Here is a 24,457-nt window from a genome sequence, read left to right on the forward strand (position 1 = left end):
TACTCGTACTCCATTTTCCTAGAAGTGGAAGTTACCAAATTTATATTTTTAAACTATTTAAACAGTTGGACCAAATATATAACCACTATTGGGGAAAATGTCATACACTTTGTATATTATATGATAACTTTGCATAATATTGTGTTCACAAGGACTGCTAGAAAATAACATCTTTATTTAAACTGAAATTCATTGTTCACATTATTAATGAAAACTTTTTCTCTCTAGGAGATAATGCAAAAGGTGTCCCAAGGCTCCTGACCAGTGAACAAAGATTTGAGAAAGACAGCCAAGCTCATGTTTTCTCCTGATCAAGAAAATCATCCATCCAAAGCACCAGTAAAATATGGTGAACTCATTGTCTTAGGGTAAGTTTTCTCCATCTGATGACACATAAAATTGAACAATATATAGTAACTTTGACATCTAGGTTAAAATTACTTTTTAGATTGTATATCCTATCTATGTCCAAAAATGATTTAAAGCTACAGGATAATATTACCTCAAAATAATATTGATAATGTTAAATCAAGAAACTCTTGGGGTGCCTGGGTGGCTCAGTCTTAAGCGTCTGCCTTCGGCTCAGGTCATGATCCCAAGGTTCTGGGATCCAGCCCTGCATCGGGCTCCCTGCTCTGTGGGAAGCCTGCTTCCCCCTCTCCCACTCCCCCTGCTTGTTTTTCCTCTCTCACTATGTTTCTCTCTGTCAAATTAATAAGTAAAATCTTTAAAAAAAAAAAAATCAAACTCTTCTAATCCTCATTTTTATGCCATCTCTTGTAAGTGCTCACATATGCATAAACTTTGCCTCACCCTTACCCCAGAAAGAATAAAGCTTCTTAAAGGTGAAAAATGTACAGTCTAAATGTCTACAGTCATATAATTTTTCCATTTGTCTTCCCTATCCCATCATTTAGAAAAGTTTGCCTCACCTGACTACCAAAATCCCTTCCCCGTTTAGGTCATTTCATGTAGGTCAGTATTTATTTGTTCCTTTGTCCTTCTGAGGTAGTTGTTGCTTTGTGCTTATGGTCCTATTCTTCGTGTGATAGAGTTGTACAGGCTAAAGATATGATGACTCTGAAGCCCAGAATCTCACTGCTCATTTGCTTCCTACGTATTCTCATCCATACAACTTACACAGACACAATCTAAAGAATGAGGAACAGATGATTCCGTTTATTCAGTCTAAAACTTGATTTAACTGTCAAAACAGAGACACAATATAGTCTATTAGCTAGAAATTTCAGAAACTAGAAATTGCAAATTTTACTTTCCCTCTGATGTTTCTTTTCTTCTGTCTAGAAAACAGCTCTAGGAACAATTATATGACTTTAGACATTTAAAACAACATGTTTTAGAGTCAGGTTGGTACAAGGTCTTGTTTAAGTGAGAATATGTCCCTTGTTTCAGAGCAGAGAGTAAGAGAAAGTCGAAAGATAATATGGAGTTAATGAGTTTGACTAGAAGTCAGGAATGCTAGATTCCAGTGCCTATTCCAACATTGCTAGTTACATGACCTTGGGCAAGTCACTTCACCGTTCTGGGTCTTGGTTTCCTCTTCGGTAAAATGACAGACAGGATCATCTCAGGCTCTTTGAGACCTAAAAATCTTTTTTCTCAAAAACAATTTAAAAGATTAGAAAATTATGTAGTAACTACAATGTTACCAACTTCACATCACATAGATCTTAAGGTATTAATGACAAACAGCTTTTAACTACCAAAAATTATTCAAAGTTAAATTCTTCTACCAGGAAATCTGAGTCATTTGAAGACTGGAATTTAAAATTTAGTTATATGGTTTAAACTGCCTTTCTTAGCCCAGAAGTTTCTCAGTTAGTCCTTGGCAATAATGGTTGTCTCTGTATCTGGCACTTGGTGTCTTAAAATACAAATAATACTTCTTTCCAGCCCTCTAGGAAAAGTAAAGCTGGATAAGGTTGTCAGTTTGATGTTGTTGCTACTTTATTAGAATAGTTTTGAGCTACAGAAACACAATGTTTGGGAATAGAGAGTATATCCCCAGGAGGGAAACAAGTCATATAACTAGGCAGACAGAACAGTCAGGACCCAAAATGGGGCTGGTGGCAACACACAGCCTAGAATTAGTACTGTATTAACTAAGGGGTGTGACTCTGAACTCTCAGCAAGGCTAGCAAGATTGGCAAGGGCTTTGTCCAACAGAAATCAGTGTGTTATTTTTTATAAAGGATCGGTATAATTTCTACATATGGCAGTGTGAGTAAAGTCCCTTCTCTTCCTTGTCAGCCACTAATGTAGGCCATTTTACAATCACATTCTCCTACAACCTCAAAATTGTCCCTGGTCTGTGCCTCATTTTCCCTCAGATAGACCAACTATAAATGAGAGACCAGGAAACAAACCAAAGATTTTGTCAGGGGGCAGGGAACAGTGAATGAGGAGAGATTATTATTAAGCCATTGCTTATGCCAAAATGAAGCAATGAAGAATTTTAAAAAGCCTGACACAAACACCTGGATTCAGATTCTAGTTTTTCCATTGTCCCTTGTGTGACCTTCAGAAAATGACTTAATTTCTCTGAGCCTCTAAGGAATTCTATTCCCCTGAGGAATAACTTAAATTCCAAATTGTAAAAGTTGAGTGATGCCAATCTCAAGAGTTTTTATGAGGATGAATTAAATGAGGTGCTGTATGGTAGAGAACGCAGTAGTGCCTAATACATGGTAAACACCCAAATGTTTCATTGTGAACTTCTTTCCTATCCAGTCCTCACTTACTTGCTTATTTTCAGCACATGTATATGGTATCATGGAGAAGTGGTCATAAGATCTGAATGACAAAAATATGTTTAGTCACTATTTAGCAGGCATCTCAGTTGGATAAGTTTTGCCAACATAATATGAATGTGTATGTGCACATTCAAGTCCTAAGACTTATCAAACTTATCAAATGAGTCTGAAAATTTCAGACGTTAAGCTATTTAAAGTATTTAGTTGACAATTAAAGGAGATTGTTTTAGACAATTCACACTGTACTTTTAAAGGTTGTATTAGCACAGGCAAACATTCACTTTTAAAAAACATAGAATAAGGCATCAGATATGCCATTAATTAGCTCTTGATTATCTTGAATAAAAGAGGAAAGAAAAATACAGATAATTTAAGGCTATTTATAATCCAAAAAATACTTCTTTGTGACTGGGAGTGTAACCAGAATCTCATTTTGTTTCATGCTTAGACAGCTGGTCTAGGGATCAGCAATTACTGAAGGGAATTTGAGATACTTACAGTGTGCTAATAGATAATTAATTGAAGATTGATCCATATTGTAAAGCAAAATAAAGCATTTATTTCAGAATTGTGCGGTTCTTACAAGAGATCACCTACACTTTTTTCCCTCCCATCAGGTACAATGGATCGCTCCCAAACGGTGATAGAGGAAGAAGGAAAAGTAGGTTTGCTTTGTTTAAAAGACCTAAGGCAAATGGGGTGAAGCCCAGCACTGTGCATATTGCTTGTACTCCTCAGGCTGCAAAGGTAAAAAGCAAACAAACCCAAATTAAACTAAATAAGTTAACTTGAGAAATTGAAACACTTGTACATGTTGTTTCTGTTCTCTAGCGTTCCCTTCACATTCTGTACCAGAAGTTCCCTTTTGTTTCAATGGGAGCAGACACTTTGGAGACAATATTTGAAGGGCTGCCATATGGAAGGGCATCAGACTTTTTTTTTTTTAAATGACAAACCAGGATCAGTGGGTGGAAATTAGAAACATTCCCTTTTAATAAGAAATTTTTAAAAAGGTAGGTTGGGACCAGGGCTTTATCTAGTATTTAGAATTATACAGCTGTCTACCCCGAGAAGTAGGAAGTTTCCACTGTTACTAGAGTGGCCTTGCCTGGGCTGAGCAAGGAATGTAGTATATATAATAAGAGTACTCAGGTACTAGAAGCATTGTTTGGATGAGGTGATTTTTAAACTAAGGGTTTAATTGTGTGCTTCTTACAAGAGATCTTTATCAAAGATTCTGTGTATGCTCTTATTTTTTGTTTACTTGTTTTATGACCCTCAAAGCTTTTAACATAGTGCCTTGAACAAAATGGACCTCAGTTAACTATTAAATTGAACCAAAACTATAAAAGCATATACCCAGTTGTATCTACAGTATAACTTCTCAGTCCCCCAGTATATTTAATGCTTTTAGCTCCTTTTTCTCTCCCTACCAAAATCTCCAGAACCTGAGCCATCATTTCGGGACACTTAGGCTTTTCCTAGAGTGAAAGACAATTTAGAGGGAATTTTAAATCTTTCCATTTCTGTGAATTCCTCTACTTTCAATTTTGTAACATAGAATTTGTATTTGATATTGTGTTGAGTGACTAAAATTACAAAGAGTCTCTCAGCTTCTGGAAGTAATTGTATCCCTAGCTAGGTAGCCCCAGGATGTGCATTAATATTTTACCATCTGAGGTATATCTTTGTAAGTTAAACAAGAGAGAAATTGGCATATGGTGGCTTGTTTTAGGTCATAGCTCCAATCCCTGAAGTTAATTGAATTTGTTTTGTATCCAGCATGGTGACTAGAACAGTCCTCATGTCTTGACGAGGCCTCCTCTATTACTGTTTGAGACCCAGTGAATATAGAAAAGGGACAGTTTCTTTTTAAGTGTTTCTTTTTGCTCCTTTGCAGAGAAGTGTTGTGCTAAGCAGGTGGTGAGAGTGAGTGAAAGCTAATGACCCAGGCCGAGGAGCTCTGTGCCAGAACTGCCCTTGCAGCGTGCTCTTGCATTTGGGGTACGCCACTTCTCTGTGCAGGGTTGTCTCCCATGTTGTCCCCAACCGCTAATGCCATGTAAGCCTGCAAATCACAGCCAGAAAATGCACCTACATAATTCCAGGTGCCCCTTTCACAGCTAATACTACCTCTGGTTGAGAACCACTAGCAGAGGGAAAATAGTTATGATCCCTATTTCTAAAATACCCTATTCTGGCAGTCATCTGGGATAAGGTTAAACCCCGCCTTTCAGTCCAGTGAGAATTTAACTAGACATAGTTCTTATTCTTAATCTAAGACTAGGTTTAATAGCTAAAAAGCCAGAGATTACAATCTCAAAGTACACAAAAACCTGTGTTTTTAAATCCCTTTAGCCATTAAGAATACATTACTTCTGGGACACCTGGGTGGCTCAGTCGTTAAGCGTCTGCCTTCGGCTCAGGTCGTGATCCGGGGGTCCTGGGATCGAGCCCCGCCTCAGGCTCCCTGCTCAGTGGGAAGCCTGCTTCTCCTTCTCCCACTCCCTCTGCTGTGTTCCCTCACTCCCTGGGTCTCTCTGTCAAATAAATAAATAAAATCTTAAAAAAAAAAAAAAATTACTTCCAAGATTATGGGCAGTATTTGATTGGAAAATCATTGCTTTATGCTAATTAAAGTAATTATAGTTTTTAAAATCTATAAAACAATTATATAATGTTTATTTTAAAAACATCAACAACGTGCATGGGAATGATCTACATTGTGTTAATGAGGTGTTATATACCTCTATGAAGATAGGGGAGTGAGAGAAACATGTAATAAGCAGCCTTGACACTGCTGTTGAATTTAATTTCTTTTAAGAAACCAGAGGCAAAAATGGCATTGTTATGGTTTGATAAAGCTGGGTAGTTGGTACCCAGGTGTTTTATTTATTCTCTTTAAATATTTGAAAATTCCACAGCCTTATTTTAAAGCTATTATTTTAAGGCTTTATCTATTACAGATTACCTACAAATTGAAACCAAGTAAGGTTTTATAATGCCAATGTTCTAATTAAGAAACATTTTTTGGGGGCGCCTGGGTGGCTCAGTCATTAAGCATCTGCCTTCGGTTCGGGTCATGATCCCAGGCTCCTGGGATCAGCCCCACATCCAGCTCCCTGCTCGGTGAGGAGCCTGCTTCTCCCTCTCCCTCTGCCTGCCGCTCTGCCCACTTGTGCTCTCTCTCTGTCAAATAAATAAATAAAATCTTTAAAAAAAAATCAGGGCCCCTGGGTGGCTCAGTTGGTTAAGCGACTGCCTTCAGCTCAGGTCATGATCCTGGAGTCCCAGGATCGAGTCCCGCATCGGGCTCCCTGCTCAGCAGGGAGTCTGCTTCTCCCTCTGACCCTCCCCCCTCTCATGTGCTCGCTCTCTCTCATTCTCTCTCTCTCAAATAAATAAATAAAATCTTTAAAAAAAAAAAACATTTTTTGAATTTAGCTTCTTTGCTTTGTATAATCATTCTTTTGTGTCTTTGTATCTGTTTTGTATCTGTTTTCCTTTTACGTAACCTATTTCCACTTCCTTTGTTCAGGTTTTCCCCCTTTCTGATATTATCTTCAACTCATATACATAGAAAACGCCTGAAAACAAAACCGAAAAGTTCTTTTTAGCAATGTCTTTAGTTTTAGTTTGGGATAAGTCAAAAATACAGTCGTAAGCATTGTGTCCATTTCCTTTGGTAATATTTAATCATCTGATGAATTTTTCTGTATTTGCCCAGCATATGGCAAATGTGTGTCACCTGTAGAGTCCCAGAATGATTAAGAAAACCATTTAACTCTGCTTGTTGGTAACTTGTTTATAACTCTTTGAGTTACTTTAAAAATAAGAATCTTATCTTGGAAAATTCTGTATTTCCTCCTTATTAGAGCATGATCGAGTACTATTTTCAGTTTCTGCATGGGCTTTGATTTTGATTACTTTATAATTTAAAATATTTATAAGGGAGACCTAGATTTTACAGTGTTTTTATACAATGAAATTAATGTTCTTATTGTATAACATCTTCAAGGTATTCTTGAAACCCCACTCAACCTGAGTAACTACTGTCACAGCTGAGGTTACAGAAGAGTTATTAATTTCTACCTTAAATTTTGGGAGGAAAATATGTCAAACATGTGATAGATTACTTTTCTTTTTTGAATTTGATTTGATTGGCCTACCAGCTAATTTTTGCTATTAATCTTTTCTTTCTTAGGCAATAAGCAACAAGGACCAGCACAGCATATCATATACCTTATCTCGGGCCCAGACAGTGGTGGTTGAATATACTCATGACAGCAACACTGATATGTTTCAGGTACTATAACATCTGAATTATTTTTGTCTTAAAAAAAAAAAAAGTTGAAAACCTATTGTCAGTGACTTTTGCTGTGGTCAGTTTCATGATTATCCTATTTTAGTCATGTATTACATTAAAATATATATTGATTTCTAAATCTCATATATAGAAGTCAGCATAGCATGGTTAAGAAATGGGCTCTGGTAAACATTACTTAACCACTCTATGGCTCACTTTCCTCCTATGAAGTGCAGATAATAGAGCTTCCTTCATATGACATTTAGGAGGCTTAAATGTGTTGTTAGTACATGTAAAGTGCTCAAAGCTGGGCCAGGGAGCTGGTAAACACTTAGCTATTAATAATAGTGGTTATAATAATAGCTCAGTTAGCTATTATCCAAAAGAAAAAGAACCAAGAAATATTCTGCACATATTTATGACCGTTTTTGCCACTATTTCCCACCTTCCTCTCTAGGTAGGAAAATGTACAGGCAGTCTCTAATTGTCCATATCACGTTTGTGATCAGACTTGTTTTTCAGCACACATTTGCTCCAAGCTACTAATGCGGTAAAAGGTTTGTTTTTTTTTCTCTCCTTTTTGTACCAGTCCAGTGCTGATATTTTTATAAACTTGATAGATGATAGAACAGCCAAACCCAAAGATGGAAACAGAATCCATGCTGTCTTCTCCCTTGTTTGGTTTTGTAAAGCCCTGGAGTTTTTGGAAACAAATAGGACATAAAGTACCTGATAATGTTGCTCTTAAAATTACTGTCCCAATGACTTTTCAATTTTTCTTTATTTTTATCAAGATTGAAATCTAAAGGCCTGGAGATATCTTTAATTATAACCAATAGCAAAGTATTTCTCATTGAGGTCACTTATCCCCCCGCCCCAGCCCTTCTAGTAGAATACTGAATTTTTTAGAATAGTGTCTCTAATATCAGAATATGGATGTATGTTTATCTTTCTTGCTATTGCCAAAAAAATTTAAGATAAATAACACCCTTAATGAAGATGAAGGTTGGGATCTTAATGAGAACCTAACACAAGCTTTAGGATGATTTTCCACATTTTATTTCGCTGACAACCAGTTAAAATAAATATGCCTAATTAGCTTTTTAAAAAATCAAGATGCTACCTAGATGTTTGACCCCAGACTAGAATTTTAGTTTCAGAAAATACCTTGAATTAATTTGTTTACCCCTTATTTTTTGTCAGTAAAGTTACTGAAATCTTGTGAGTTAAAGTTTACAAAGTTAGTTGGGGGCAGAATTGGGGTTAAACCAGGCATTCTGATTTCTAGAACAGTGTCTTTACCATCTTATGAAGGTCCTTAAATAAGTTGCACCATTTTTGTTTTCTTCCTTTTCATAAAGGAATAGAGAGTTTTTCCTAAGTAGTAGTCATGATGCTCCTTCTACAAAGCATTATACCAATGGAAAATCCAAACATTTCTACATTAAAAACCAGAGATATATCCAAAACTACCCTGATAAATTAGCCAGTCTTTGAGGAACTGGTTTTATAATCATTCTGGGATTGCCTGCCTTCCAAACTGAACAAGAATGTTTATTGTTCAATTCATTAGCTGTTCAAACTCCAACTCTGCATTGGTTAACACTATGAAGTAAATAAAGACATTACATGTTGATTGTATTCATAGATGCTACACTGGCAGTCTAAATGTGAAGTACAAGCTTCTGATTGGGTTGAAGAAGGGTGAGGGAAAGACTTCATAGCAGTGCCTTTTTATCCAGACTTTTTTTTTTTTTTTTTTTAGTCAAGTTGAGTAGGATTTTGTCAGTCCAGCCAGTAGAAAGGCATTCTGACAAAAGAGATGGCAAAGTACACAGTGTGGTAGAAGATTGACAAGTGAGCTGCTTATAGCTAGAATATACTTTTCGTGTGATTAGCAATGATAGCAAATTAAGCTGGATCAGTGGGAAGCAAATTGTGAGGTCAGTTTCTAATTATTACAGAAATAAACTAAGAAGTTTGGATAGTCTGTAAGGAACCATTAGGGTTTTTAATGAGAGTGGGAGGGAATGACATAAGATCTATATTTTTAAAGCTAATAGTAGCAGTTAGAAGAGGAATTACTAAAATTTATCTTAACGCACAGTTATATTTTGGCATCTGATCATGATCACATAGGTTTTTTCTCTTTATAGATACTTAAGATTTCTTCCTTCTTACCTGTCTTGACCAATATTGCTTTGATGTCTTAAATCTCCTCTAAGACCCAGAGCAAATCTCAACTCTCTTGGAACAGTCTCTCCTCCCAAATAAATGCCACTTCTGAATATCTTGATTCAAAAAATCAATCCTCAATCCATTCCTGGGCCTACATCTTTTAGATCTAAAATAGCCTTTTATTCTTAGAAATATTTTTAGTTTCAAAAGTCTGAGACCATTTTCTTTGTATATCATTATCTTAAAAAGCAGGAAAAGGGACATCCAGTCCCTTTTGTTAACCAGCCAGTTTTCTTCTAAAACTATCCAAACTAAAGAAAGACTTATACTTGATAGGACAAAATGCTAAAAGGATTTTATCCGAAAGTGTGTGGTTATGAGGAATTCTTGAGGCTCAACTATGCAAAGAATGACTTTGAAGTGTCATCATCATTGTAGAGGGACAGTGTTTTTTCTCAGTATCCACTTCCTTCAATTTTATACTACTTTATAACAAATACATGAATGAACTCATCATTTTTAAATGTTTACTTTAAAACCCTGTGACACTTGTCAGGTCTGTCATCTCTTCCACAGATTTCCTTTTTTCTTTTCATTTTTAAATGTTTACTTTAAAACCCTGTGACAATCAGTTCTGTCATCTATTTCCTTTTTTCTTCTCAACTTTCATCTTTCAAAATGAAAATTAATATATTTCCTAGCTAGTACCTCTGAAGATGTTTTAATTTGCCAACCCATCCACCAGAACTCTTATCTGGGAACCTTGTCTCTCTTAAATATGGTCAAGAACCAGGAAGAAAATAAAAAGGACATCTAGGCCTATAAAATAAAGGCCACAAAAGGCCATGCACTAAAATTCCTTTTCTTTGCTCCCTGGAGAATCCTTTAGGAACTTACCAAGAACCTTTTGAAATGCTATCCTTTAAAGTTTAGTTTTTTTGATTTCTCAGCCCACAGCAGAATAATAGTGACTAGTTAGAGGAGGGGTATGCTGCCAGAGTCAAGTATGCCCAACAGCAAGAAGTGATAGCTGACAACCTGACAGAACACATGAGAATATAAAGTATATATAAGACCTCAAAGAAAGCTATGTAAGCCCATAACATAAGGATCAGCCTTCTTGTACACCTTTATAGCACCTGAAGACATCACTGCATTCAGTGTAATATAAATGGTATTTATAGTTTAATGTCCTGGAGACATCTTAAAAGATTTACTTGTATGTTCACTATATTCTGTTAAAGAAGGCAGAATAATACATGGTAGGCATATTTCCATCCAAAGGGGTTAAAATTAAAATCTGTAGCCATCTAGGAATCTCAGCCATCCTAAACTCTGCATTCCCTGAGGGTTCCATATATTCTGGATGGTAAGTTCCCATTTACTCCTATACTCTAAATAATTATTATGTCAGAACAAGTTTGACAGATTAGTTTTCTAGGGTATAGATGCCCTCAGAGTTAAGTATAAGTTTGAGCTTTAGAAATTTCAGAGGCTTAATGATTTCATCTTCTTGTACCTTTCTTGAATGGATTTTCCACTGTGTTCCTTTCAATAGGTTTATAGATATTTCTTTTTCCCTTAGATTGGTCGGTCGACTGAAAGTCCCATTGATTTTGTAGTAACTGACACAGTTCCTGGAAGCCAAAGTAATTCTGATACACAGTCAGTGCAAAGCACTATATCAAGATTTGCCTGTAGAATCATCTGTGAACGGAATCCGCCCTTTACAGCACGGATTTATGCTGCAGGATTTGACTCATCAAAAAACATCTTTCTTGGGGTAAAAAGCTTTTTCCTAAATGGTGCATTATTTTTTTTTTTTTTTTTTTTTTTTTAAAGATTTTATTTATTTATTTGAGAGAGAGAATGAGACAGAGAGAGAGAGCATGAGAGGGGGGAGAATCAGAGGGAGAAGCAGACTCCCTGCTGAGCAGGGAGTCCGATGCGGGACTCGATCCTGGGACTCCAGGATCATGACCTGAGCCGAAGGCAGTCGCTTAACCAACTGAGCCACCCAGGCACCCTGGTGCATTATTTTTAACCACTTCTGTTTCCAAATTACAAAGAACTGGAAGCTCACTATTCTTATTGCTACTAGGAGAAGGCTGCCAAGTGGAAGACATCAGATGGGCAGATGGATGGTTTGACCACTAATGGCGTTCTTGTTATGCATCCACGCAATGGGTTCACAGAAGACTCCAAGCCTGGAATATGGAGAGAAATATCAGTGTGTGGAAATGTATTCAGCCTGCGGGAAACCAGATCAGCTCAGCAGAGAGGAAAAATGGTAAGTATTGAGATGTAGCCTCTTATTTAACTCCAGTAAACACATTGGGTGAGTTGGACTGAATGTATTACATAATTCCCAAAACTCTCAAATGCTGACACAGAGTGCTTAAGTCTGACTATCAGAAACACTGACCGCTAAATATTATACTAGAGGGTAATATCTTAATGTTTCAATCAGGACACTTTAAAAATTTGTTCTTTCATATTATGTTAATATATTTTAAAACCTCAGCTTTCCTAAATTAAATAGCACTGTGTAGTTTCTATTTATATCTCTTTGACCATGATGTATATGGGAAATATTAGACTTACTGAGTAGCCAGATGTTTTAATCATAAGTAGTCTTCACTATAAGGCTGAGAAGAAATATGTTCCTGCTCCACATTTTATCCTTGATTTTCAAACTTATATTTTTCATGACTGCCATTAGAGTTTCTTACATTTAGTAACAATCATAGGAAATCTCGATTCTTGAGTAAGGAGCATGTAAGACCAAAACTCTCATGTAAAAATTGAAAACACAGTGTTGAATGTTTTTGGATTCTTGTTTCTTCTAGGTGGAAATTGAAACCAATCAGTTACAAGATGGCTCATTAATTGACCTCTGTGGTGCAACATTGCTGTGGCGTACTGCAGAAGGCCTTTCCCACACTCCTACAGTGAAGCATTTAGAAGCTTTAAGACAGGAAATCAATGCAGCACGACCTCAGTGCCCTGTAGGGTTCAACACACTAGCATTTCCTAGTATGAAGAGGAAAGATGTTGTCGATGAAAAACAGCCATGGGTGTATCTAAACTGCGGCCATGTACATGGCTATCATAACTGGGGAAACAAAGAAGAACGTGATGGAAAAGATCGTGAATGTCCCATGTGTAGGTCTGTTGGTCCCTATGTCCCTCTGTGGCTTGGATGTGAAGCTGGATTTTATGTGGACGCCGGCCCTCCAACCCATGCATTCAGCCCATGTGGGCATGTGTGTTCAGAAAAGACAACTGCCTATTGGTCCCAGATCCCGCTTCCTCATGGTACTCATACTTTTCATGCAGCCTGCCCCTTTTGTGCACATCAGTTGGCTGGTGAACAAGGCTACATCAGACTTATTTTCCAAGGACCTCTAGATTAACAGACAGTTGTCCTCCAGGACTATATTATAAAATTTATAAGCTAAGTGAGTTGGGTTTTCCAACCTGTTGTCCATGTCACAGTTTCTCTGCTCTGGTCATTTGCATTAAGATGAAGAATTTTTTTAAACATTTATAATAAGTAGTAACAATTTCTGATCAAAAAATCTGGGAAACTCAAGAAAAAGAATTTCTGAAAGTACCAGACTTTGAATTCTGAGTTTTGAAAATATATTTTGAGGATAAAAAGATGCAATCTAATTTGTTGCCTTCCTTTTAGTGTTTTTGAATCACCCATCCTCAGTGTTGGAAAATTGTTTTATATAACTGAGGGTACTGTTGGTTCAAACTATGTTAGTTTACAGTTTGTTGCAAACATTGTAAAATACAGCAACATGTATATTAACTTTTTTCTATTTATCTTTATTATAGAAAACATCTTAGAATGTTCTTGATAGAGTAGCATGGTAACGATGGTGTCACACTTTCGGTGTGAATGGTAGTTTAGCGAGCATAGCTCAAGGATTTACAAGCTTAGAAAGAAGGACAAGAGAGCCTCTCTCCCTGCCCCCTTCTAAATATGGAATTTGGTAAATTAAAATACTTTGTAAAACCAAATTCATATTAATTATTATTGTGTAAGAGGTGTTTGTTTTTAACCACATTGAATATAATCAGGAAAGTTTTTTTCTTAATGTTTCTCTCAAGTGTAGTATATAACAAAAACTTAATGCTAAGAAACATTTTATATGCTCCTTTGAATATGCAATTTAATCTAGATTATCTATTTTTCTCCCATGATAACTAATCTGTTTTTAGTATCAGCAACATTTGGCAAGTTTATTTTTTAGATATAAACTGTGGTTCATCTGTTCACTGTTTCTAGAAAAAAAAATCATTCTCATGAGAAAAAGCATAAATTAACAAGGAGGAGAGTGACTTGATTTGCTTTTAGAAAAAGAAATACTTAATTGATTATTCTGTTTGTGGTCTTATCCAGGCATTAAGAAATGTAGAGAGATAAAGGGTTCAATGACAGTAGTGCCCCCCCCCCCCCCTTTTTTTTAACCTAGCAGACCAGCCTTAACTTTGTGGGCTTTGAATCCTAAGGAGAGTTGCCACCATGTGACTCAAGGAAATGTTTGGTTGGCAGATGAGCACCAGTGACAGCTGAGTAGGGGAACATACTTGCATGGTATGTTTATTCTCTAATTCCAGTAAGTTCTTTGCTTAAAGAAGCAAGAAGACGTTTCTGTAGTCCCTCCCCTCCCCTTTTTTTAATGCACCACAAAGGAAGTATAGACAGTTGCACTACATCAAACCCTTTGTGACACTTGTAGAAATCAGTACACTTTTAGATTAGACAGAATCTTTTTTTTTTTAATCTTTTGATTTGTTTTTCCTTCAGTTCGCAAGTTGTGTAATAATTGACTCTAGCAAATTTTCATATGTGGTAGTATAGCTTTAATTTATCATAACTATTACTATACTGTTCTGAATTTTCTTTTGGTTTTAAAAAAAAAAAAAAACTGTTGCTTAGAAGCCATGAACTGTTTTACTTTAATTCAACTTGTCAAAATTTCCTTGTTTTTAAAAATGGTCATTTGGGTTCACTCAGGAAATGCATGTCAGGAAACTTGTATTATAAGTTTACTAGTTGTGATGTATCAGTAACTGCTGTTACCCCCTTTTCAAAGAAATGTAATTGATTTTGAAGTTTTCTAGATAGTCACATGCTTTGTGACTAATGCAAGGAAATCAAGTCCAGTGTTGTATTTGTTCTAGTCATTTCTATTCAGGCTATATATTGTAGCTAATTTTTATTTGCAATTAATTTATTCAAACTAAGTAAATACTTTTCAAAATAGATACTTGAATTTGTCTCCGTGAGTTCGTTTTTGCATAACTGAGAGTGGGAAACCAGAAATGAAAACTCTTGGACAAATCTACCCCCCACTTCAAAAATATTCACTTGAAATAGATGAAGAATTTGCATTTAATGTAACACTTTAAATCTCTGGTTCTCTTGGGAAAGCATCTCTGACTTATTAATAAAGGAACTTTGTTTAGTGGTTGAATAATTGAAGCTTTGGTAAAGTCCTGCTAGGGAGTTGGCTGTCTGCAAGAGTGGGATACTAGACCTTTGAAACAGTGCTTCACTGACCATGAAAGGTTCATGTTCTTCCCAGAGTGCCTCAGTTCCCCCTTCCTCCCAACTATGAAAAGTCTGGTTCATTTTCTATCAAATTCAAGTTTGTTTGTTTTTAATAATTTTTTTAAGGATATTTATTTATTTATTGAGAGAGAGAATGATAGAGAGCATGAGAGGGAGGAGGGTCAGAGGGAGAAGCAGGCTCCCTGCTGAGCAGGGAGCCCGATGCAGGACTCGATCCCAGGACTCCAGGATCATGACCTGAGCCGAAGGCAGTCGCTCAACCAACTGAGCCACCCAGGCGCCCCTATCAAATTCAAGTTTTGAAAACTCAGGTAATTTAAATCATTAGGTGTTTTTCTGTTCAAGCATTTTGAATATTGGTTCTGTCATTTTGTTGATGCCTAATGGAACACTTTCAGTTACTCAGTTGTATTAACGGAATAACAGTATTCTGGCCAAGGAGAAAAAGTTATATTTAGGTCTCCCAAATGTACTCGAAAGAAAGATCATCTTTACGGCTTAACTCTTTTATCAAAGTGATTTTACCATCTAAATGTTCCTTAATTTGTATAGGGAATTTCCCTTCATCAAACATGTTAGGGTCATGAAGTGAGACAGGGTAAATATCCAGAAGGAGGAGTCTTTTACCAGACTATCTTCTTGAAGCTGTCATTGCTTACTTCTACCACTTTAAAAATATTCTGGTATATGTAAAACAGGATAGGAATATATAATAATGTAAATAAGTATATAATTACATCTAACATGAGTACTCCTACTCTAGTCTTCCCTCAGGATACCTCAAGAACCATGGGTGATGCATGATCTTCTGACAGGTAGACTGAGTGAGTGAGGGCACCAGTGAAAATCCATCCGTTATTTCTTAGAACTATATTTAGCCTATCAATTTAAACACTTGGGCCCCTCATCCTGATGGATCATCTTGTGCTATCCCACTTTAGAGACCACTGGCTAAGAGATCTATGATCCATTCTTTCATATTTATGTTCCAAGCATTAACCCTGTGGCATATCAGATCACCAAAGTACTGCTTAGTGAACTATATTATTCTGTCTCCCACTCCCACTTTCAGAAATAAGTATACTTTAAGACCATGCCCTCAAATTTTATCTACACATTCTTGCAACAGGTATTTGAATATCTGCTACACACCAAGCCACACTGGGTGATTTAACAGGAAAAAAATCCTTGCCCTCATGGAGCTTATGTTTTAGTGGGGAAGATAGAAGTGAATAAGAAAAATAAAAGACACAGCATGATGGATAGTGAACAGTGCTGAAGGTTCAAATAAAGCAGGAAAGGGAGATACAAAATGTCATGGGTGATGTGTGTGGAATGTTTGCAGTATTAAAGAGGAGGGCAAGGGAAAGCCACACTTAGGAGAAGAGCATTTAGGCAGAGGGAATAGCAATTGCAATAGTCTTGAAGGAAAAGTGTGCTTGGAATATTGCTGTAATGGCAAAACGGCAGTGTAGCTCTGTAGTGTGAAAGGGAGGAGTTCATAGGTAAGAGCAGAGAGGAAAAGGGGTGAAACTAGATCATGGAGTGCCTCCTGAGGCTTGACTTTTATTCTGAGTGAGATGGGAGCTATAGGAGGATTTTGAGCAGGGAAGTGACATGATCCAACTCACGTTTTTATAGATGCAAATAGACTGAAGTGATAATGGGGGGACCAGTTAGACCCTTGCAGTAACCCTAGAAGGAAATGATGGCAGCATGGGTCAAAGTGGTGGTGGTGGAGCTGGTTTGAAAAGTGACCAGAACCTAGATATATTTGAAGACAGAGCTGACAATTATTGCTGGCAGATCAGATGTAGGGCATAAAAGGAGAGGAGTCAAGCAAGACTTGGCCTGAGCAACTGGAAGAATAGAATTGCCATTTAAAGTGGAGATTATGAGAAGAAAAGTTGCGGGGGAGGGCGCACTGCTTGTGGAATCAGGAACGTAGCCTTGGACATTAGGTTGAGACTCCCCTATTAGACAAGGTACTTGCCAAAGGTAAGCTGTCTCCACTTTTGTTTAAGCTGCTGTCAGAGTTCTTGACCATCATGAACAAAGTTCTCCATACACGCTCTGTTAGCTTAGAAACAAGAAGTGTTTCTCCTTGATGAATGGCAAACTTCCTGTCATTAAAGAGAGAGTTGGGACACCTCTCATGGTTCGCTCTTTGCTTTGGCTGCCCTCTGAGGAAATCAAGTTCTGTTTTCAACTACAGTAACTTCCTTTAACCAATGTATTCTGATACAGTTTTTCTCCCTTCTCTTAATGTACATCTTTTTCTGTAGCTCTTGCCTTTTAAAAAAAAAAAAAGTCCTTTGAATTTTAATATTTTGCTGCTTCAGATTCTTTCTGGCAGTGGTAAAGCACAAGTTGTGTTTTGTTTTTAAAAATTTTTTGAATATTCCGATGTTTACAGAAAACAATTCTTGAACCTATAAGTCCAGATTTCAATATTCAGCTTCCCTTAAAGAAATATGCCTGTATTTTTGATAATATTGTCAGCAGAAAATGGAGTAAATAAGATCTCAGAGTATCAGAGTTTTCCTAGTAATTGTTGTAAAGCATCATGTCCAAACATTCTGTTAGATGATATGATGGGAATGCTGGTCTGTTTTGGTTGACATTAGATTGTAAACTCAGCTGTGTATGTTAAAGTTAAACCAAAGCATAAGATAAATTCCTCACAGCTAACATATGACTATTTGTTATGTGTCAGGACCTGTTATAAATGCACAATTTTAAGTATATTATTTAAAGCTGAAAACAGCTCTGTGAGGTAGGAATTCTTGTCTCCGTTTCACGACAAAAACCAGGTACAGTGTTATCTGGTAACTTGCCCAAGGTTCACACGGCTCACAACTCCAGGAGGTGGAATTTGAACCTTGGAAGTCTTGCTCCATTCCTGTGTGCGCAGCCACCATGTTTGCTCCTTCCTCCTTTTTTATTGAGTGGGATTTGGAGTCTATTTCTTTCATAATTTTAAAAAAATGATTTAAGGTAGCTAACCAAAATTATAATTAAGACTAAAACATCAATAGCAAAATTTTTTAAATGAACAACAACAAAACAAAGGTTTGGTATTATAACAAAGTAAGATAGAACCAGAAGTGGTGTGAGTACATGAATGGATTTAATGAAGACCTGTAAACTTGCTAAATGTGAGTCATAAATCAGTTTGGCACCAAGATGTTTAGCAGGTTATTCAGTGAGGGAAACATGAGCAGTTATAAGTTCCAGGCAGCTGCTTAGAAGGTAGCAGCAGCAAATTCACTGATGCAAAAACTCATGATCATTTCTAGTCCTGCAACCAGAGAAGTTCACATCCAGGAAATAGAACCATTCCTTCATACAGGTGGATTCATGCAGCATTGTCTTTCTGTGACTGGCTTATTTCACTTAACGTAATGTCTTTAAGGTTCATCCATATTGCATATTGCAAAATTTCCTTTTTTAAGGCTGAATTGTATTCCAGAGTATGTATATACCATATTTTCTTTATTCACCTGTTGGACTTTCAGATTGTTTCCACAATCTTGGCTCTTATGAATAGTGCCGAAGTGAACATGGGAGTGCTGATATCTCTTCAAGACCCTGATTTCAATTCTCTTGGGTAAATACCCAGAAATGGGATTGCAGGATCAAACAGTAGTTATATTTTTAATTTCTTGAGGAATTTTTAAAAAATTTTTTGTGTTCCATAGTGGCTGCACCATTTTGCATTCCCACCAACAGTGTGCAAGGGTTCCAGTTTCTCTACATCCTTGCCAGTGCTTTGTTGTCTTTTGTTTTTTGAAACTAGCCAACCTGACTGGAGATCCTGGGTGGATCAGTCGGTTAAGCGTCTGCCTTTGGCTCAGATCATGATCTCAGGGTCACGGGATCAAACCCTGTGTTGGGCTCCCTGCTCAGCGGGGACTCGTCTTCTCCCTTTCCCTTTGTCCCTCCCCGCTGCTGTGCTCTTGCTCACTCTATCGCTCTCAAACAAATGAAACATCTTTAAAAAAAAAAAAAAGAGCCAAACTGACAGATGTGAAATGACATCTCCCTGTGGTTTTGATTTGCATTTCCCTGATGATTAGTGACATTGAGCATTTTTCATATACTTGTTGGCCATTTGTATATCTTCTTAAGAGAAATAGCTATTCAAAGTCCTTAGCCCATTTTCTAATTGACTTATTAGTTGTTGTTTTTTTAACTATTGAATCATACGAGTTTCTTATGTATTTTGGAAATTAAGCCCTTATCAGATATGGTTTGCAAATAAATTCTCCCATTCCACAGGTTGCCTTTTCATTCTGTTAATTTTTTTCCTTTGCTGTGCAAAAGCGTTTTGTTTTGATATAGTCCCACTTGTTTATTTTTGCTTTTGTTGCCTGTGCTCTTGGTGTCTTATCTGCTCCTTCCCCACTGTAATGATAGAACACACTGAAAGAATTCTTTCCCAAGTTGATGAGCTATCATGGTGCCTGGTCTGTGGTAGATGCTCAAAAACTATTTCTTAGGTAATTGTAGGAAACAGAACTCTGAACCATTAAGCTACCAAGACGGTCTCTAAGTAGGAGCATTAAAAAAACAGTCAAAAGAATGAAGGTTACAGAAGCTATTTGATCAGAAAATGGTTCTTATTGGCTGAAAAGATAAAAATGGAAAACGTGGAGACATCACAAAAAGTGACAATAAGTAGGTGACTGGGCAACAAGAAGAAACCCAGGGATGATGCCAGAAGAGAACAAAAAGGATTCTCCTGGAGAAAAGAGAAGGAATATCAATTACAGCCCAAAAGTATGTCATCCAGACTTGAGCGCCTGTCATTGGTAGGAATAGGGTGCAAAAAGCAATTCAAGATTGAAAGGGAAGATTAAGGTCTGTCCACCTTAGAATTTCCTGAAGTTCCACTATATCATGTTACTGTGTAACTATTAATGAAAATACAGAACATGAAACTAGAAGGGATCTTGGCAATCAAGTTACAGTTGAGAAACCAAAGCCTAGTCAGGCAAAGTGGCTCCTGACTGATAAATCTGATACTAGAACCTCTGTTTCCTATGTCCACATAATTCAGGGACTTAAGTCACCAAGATTCAGTTAAATTCCCAAGTTTTGTTTGTTGAAGCAGAGATAACGATGTTGCACTTTAATAGTTTCTATTTTTAAATTACAAGTGGCAATAGAGTCAGAACATCAACTATCATTGTGTTCTAAACAATGAGTCCCAACTGTAGGGGATGATCTGCTTCAGAATTCTTTCAAATAAAAGGCTGCCTAGTTTGGAAATGAAAGACAAGAGGAGGAAGTGAGAATCAAAGCCTTGTGCCATAGTTTCACTAATAGCCCTTTGGTACTCTGCATGAAATCATGCAGCTAACGGGAGTGCTCACTCAATGACAAGGCTTTTCTGTCACTTTTTCTGTTTATTGTGAAGTTAGCACAGTTGTTTTGCATACCACACGTCTGCGGGAATGCAGCACGTTCAGATACTCCTCATTTTCAGTTGGCTTCTTTGTCAAATGACCTTTGGAAAATGAGTTGAAATGGTGATTGTAATATCTCATTAAAATGTTAAAATTACTATATTGCCAAGCAACTCAAAATCTTTTTTAATCCACGAGGTAACCTAAACTCTAAGTGCCCATAAAGTTGTCCAACGCTTGAATCACAAAGGAGAGATCCCTAGGTAGAGAAACAGGAGTTGACAGTAGTACCTAGCTGTACAAGGACAAAAGAAGGAATTTCCCGCAAAATGGCTATCAAAGATCTACAGCAGGTAAGAGCTCCGCTCCCACGGCAGGGATGGGCTCAGGTACAGGTGAGAAGGGGTAAGGGGAGGAATTCTTAGTAACATGTTAAGATCTTAGTAACATGATAGGAGGGTCTTAGTAACATGTTAGGATCCCTAAAGTAATTACTTACAGAGTTGAGTGTAAATAAGGGTTGGGAATGGGGTGGGGCATCAGAATTTATTGTGCATCCCTCATGAGAAGTCATAGTAATTATCCACATGTCCAGGTGTGGAAACTATAGGAAGGAATCACAACATCAAGAGATTGGCAGTTTCTTGGAGCTCTCTGTCCCTCTGTCTCACACACACACACACACACACACACACACACACACACCAAGCTGCTTCCGATGACGTTTTGAAAGAAACAGTGTTCAGTTGAGTGTGTAAATTCTAACAAGTTTGTTAGTGTAATTTCTGTATTAGTCACACTGCATGAATGCAAATGTTAATTGTATTTTTGTTTGATTTTATTCAAAGAACTCAACTACGGCAGGAATTCCTGAATGAGGTGTACTATGCAAAGTCGGTATCTTGTTGCAGAGGTAACAAATATAACTATGAAATGATATCTGTGATGTGATGAAACAAAAGTCAGACACTGCTCTTGAGACATGGCCTTTTGCAGACAAGCGCTAAAAGAACGTTTACTGCTTTGGCATGTGCTATAGGAGTTTAAAAGTTTGAGAGTTTATAATCAAGAGTTTGTTTAAAGGTGCTTTTATGGTTTCATTATTACTACTGACTTCAAATATGGCCATATTTATTTACCAGAGTGTTTTAATTCCTCTTTAAGTACAAAAGGACCATTGAAAATGCCTGGGTGGAATTTCACAAACACAAGGAATTCTTCAGACAAGGCATGAGTCCAAGCCTTAATCCAGTCTGGCCCCAGATACCAGTCCTTAGATGTTCTTTTATCAGAGTAGGTAACAATGAGCAGTTATTCGCTGTAAATAAACTGGAGACTGAGTGAGGGGAGTTCAAAAATACTGAGATAAGACGTCCCCTTTTGGAGAGGCTCCCATTTATACTGAAGCCAGCATTTCCTGCAATTTTGCAACATGCTTTTATGTTTAGCTCCTTGGCTCTACTGTGATTAAGAATCTCATTACCTGCTAACCTATTGGAACAAGATAATCTGACTCTTTAGCATCAATGAATTAATACTCATTCTACCTCATCTTAATCCCTTAGGACTTTGGTGCGGTCCTTTGTGTGGAATGAGACTTGTCAGAGCAGATGGTCCCAGACTAATAAACTTCAGTTGAAGAGCTCAGTAGCCTCTTGGAAATATAACAGAACCAGGGAATCTTGAAGAAATTCTGAAATTATCTTCAGTTTAAGTATTTTTTAAGTCATTCAATGGCTAACGAAAAAGATATTCCAAATTATTCATAGCTGAAACGCTTCTGAAAGGGTCTATGTAGTTTGAGGGGCCAGAGTTCAGTGCAGTGATGCAACATTTGAAATCCCCTAACAGATTCCAAGGAACTATCCCTATTAGCCTGTATTGCAATTTAGTTGTATGTTGATCTATGACACCAGTTTGAATATCTTTTTGATCTGCAAAATGTTTGGTTGTCCTGGGAATTTGAAGACAGTTGATCTTAACCTTTTTATTTATTTCTTCATTATGATGAATTAAGCCTGCTCGCCCATGAAATATACTATAAAATGGGAGAGACATGAATGAGAGAATGGGCAGGACATGTAGTAGTTTAAATTTTTACTAAGAATATTACGTTAATTTGATGTATGCATTATCGTTGCTCATAATGGCTGACACTTTGAGCTATAAGTCAACCTGCTGGATTCTGAAATACCCTTGGTCTGATTTGTAAGTACACCAGTAATCACAGGGCCCAGCATTCACTGAGATTTACACACAAACAAGTGAGAACATTTCCAGAAAATCTGTTTTGTGACTTTGTTTTTTTTTTTTTGTTTTTTTTTTACAGTTTCTCTTTATGTAGAAAGGTGATAGAAGTCTTTATTTATTTGGAGAACTAGGTATAATTAAACAAAATGGAACCTTATGCAGTGACATCATCTTCCTGGCTGGCAAACACTCCGTGACTTTTAAGGCCCTCTTTCATTTACTTGTTTGCATGCTTTATTTCCAGCTAACACAGCATTTCTGAAATGCCTACATTGGCTTTTTGTTTTCTGGTATTGTGTCTAAGCAAACTCAACTTATATGGGTGCCTGCAAAGTAATGCCATGTTTTTGGAGAATTCCAGGAGATGAGTTCTCTAAGTAAAGTTGGAGATAGTGGAATTAGTTTTTTAATAGCTCTAAATTTCTGATCCTTTCTGAACCAATTATCTTCTCATGGAGAAAACTATTTTAGGACCAGCAAACATGTATCAGGGGCTAATATATACAGATCTTCTTTGATTTATGACGGAGTTGCATTCCAATAAACCCATCATAAGTTGAAAATATCTTAAGTTGAAAATGCATTGAATACTACTGAACATCATAGGCCTAGCCTAGCCTACCTTAAATGTGCTCAGAACACTTACATGAGCCTACAGTTGGGTGAAACAAACCTTATTTTATAATAAAGTCTTGAATATCTTTTATTTATTGAATACTATACTATACTATACTATACTATACTATACTATACTATACTATACTATACTAAAGGTGAAAAATAGAATGGTTGAATGGGTACAGAATGGTTGTAAGTATATTGATTGTTTACCCTCTTAATTGCATGGCTGACCGGGATGCTGTTGCCCAGCATCACAAGAGATCAAACTGTCCATCAATAGACTGGAATAAGATCCAAACTTAAAATTCAAAGTACAGTTTCTACTGAATGCATATCACTTTTGAACTATCATAAAGTCAAAAAATGGTTAAGTCAAACCACTGTAAGTTAGGGACCATCTGGAATGACTGGATCAGAGTGTGTAAGTAGTGCAATGCATCATGATCAATATGATTAGAAAAACAGCTCAGAGCAAAATTCTTTCTGGTGTCTTAACTCTGTAATGTGGTTTGGACTTGGATGACTGTGACTGAAACTATGTCTCTAATTTCATTCTGCTTCTTGAAGGCCAGGGGGCCTTTGGTAATAGAGTAAGGGCTCCCCTCTTGAAGGGAGGTCTGCGAGAGAATAAAATACTTGCAGGAGACAAAAGTTTGATCCTTCATAAAACCTGAGATTGTGACAAATAAGAGGGTGTCTTGCATATAGTCAGCATGCAGTTAAATATTCATTGAATATTTGAGCAGAAGTGGACGCTTCATCCTTCATGAATGATGGAGAGCTATTTTTAATTTTCTAGCAACTTAAGATCACAAGACAGGAGATAGGAACTCCACTCCTGAGTGGAGTAGGAAAGTAATAAGGGTCTATGCTGACAGTTAAGATACACCTTTTCTCTCTCCTTACTCTATGGGACTCCTGGGGAAACCTCAAAGAAGGAAGCCTGTTGACAGCTTAATTGGAAAGCAAGAGCTGATTTTAATTTGATCTTTTTCTCTGAATGAGCATCACAATTTACAGAGCTTTGTTAAACTTAGTAATTATAAAAATGTCTGAAGAGAGGGATTCTTTCTTTTCACTCACCATGAGAGTTGTTTCATTGAAGATCTCTTAATTGCCTAACTAGTCAGATGAGTTTAGCCACTGAGAAAGGGACACATGTATTGAATACCAGATACCTACTTTGGATTCATGTATTCACTAAAAATGTATTGAGCATCTAGTAAGCGAGAAACACTGGGAATATAAAGATGAGTAAAATAGACATAGTCCCTACCTTCACAATGCCGAAAATCTAGTAAAAGGAAGTGGATAAATAAACAATTAC

The 24,457-nt window shown here is 36.9% G+C and overlaps 1 protein-coding gene across 1 annotated transcript in view; it reads left to right on the forward strand.

Annotated features, from left to right (window-relative positions):
- PELI1 (pellino E3 ubiquitin protein ligase 1) overlaps positions 1-14,541 on the forward strand; it is a 58,489-nt gene extending 43,948 nt beyond the window's left edge. Inside the window, exons 2-7 of the mRNA XM_045884900.3 lie at positions 229-368; positions 3,392-3,521; positions 6,979-7,080; positions 10,844-11,041; positions 11,360-11,548; positions 12,108-14,541. Of these exons, the coding sequence (XP_045740856.1) occupies positions 298-368; positions 3,392-3,521; positions 6,979-7,080; positions 10,844-11,041; positions 11,360-11,548; positions 12,108-12,674 (1,257 nt within the window). The 5' untranslated portion in view covers positions 229-297 and the 3' untranslated portion in view covers positions 12,675-14,541. The remainder of the gene's footprint in view (positions 1-228; positions 369-3,391; positions 3,522-6,978; positions 7,081-10,843; positions 11,042-11,359; positions 11,549-12,107) is intronic.
- The last annotated feature ends 9,916 nt before the right edge of the window (positions 14,542-24,457 follow it).

This window comes from Mirounga angustirostris, unplaced genomic scaffold (assembly GCF_029215605.1).
Source record: "Mirounga angustirostris isolate CCGP_5_RB_7025 unplaced genomic scaffold, mMirAng1.0.hap1 SCAF_10, whole genome shotgun sequence".
Lineage (NCBI taxonomy): Eukaryota > Metazoa > Chordata > Mammalia > Carnivora > Phocidae > Mirounga > Mirounga angustirostris.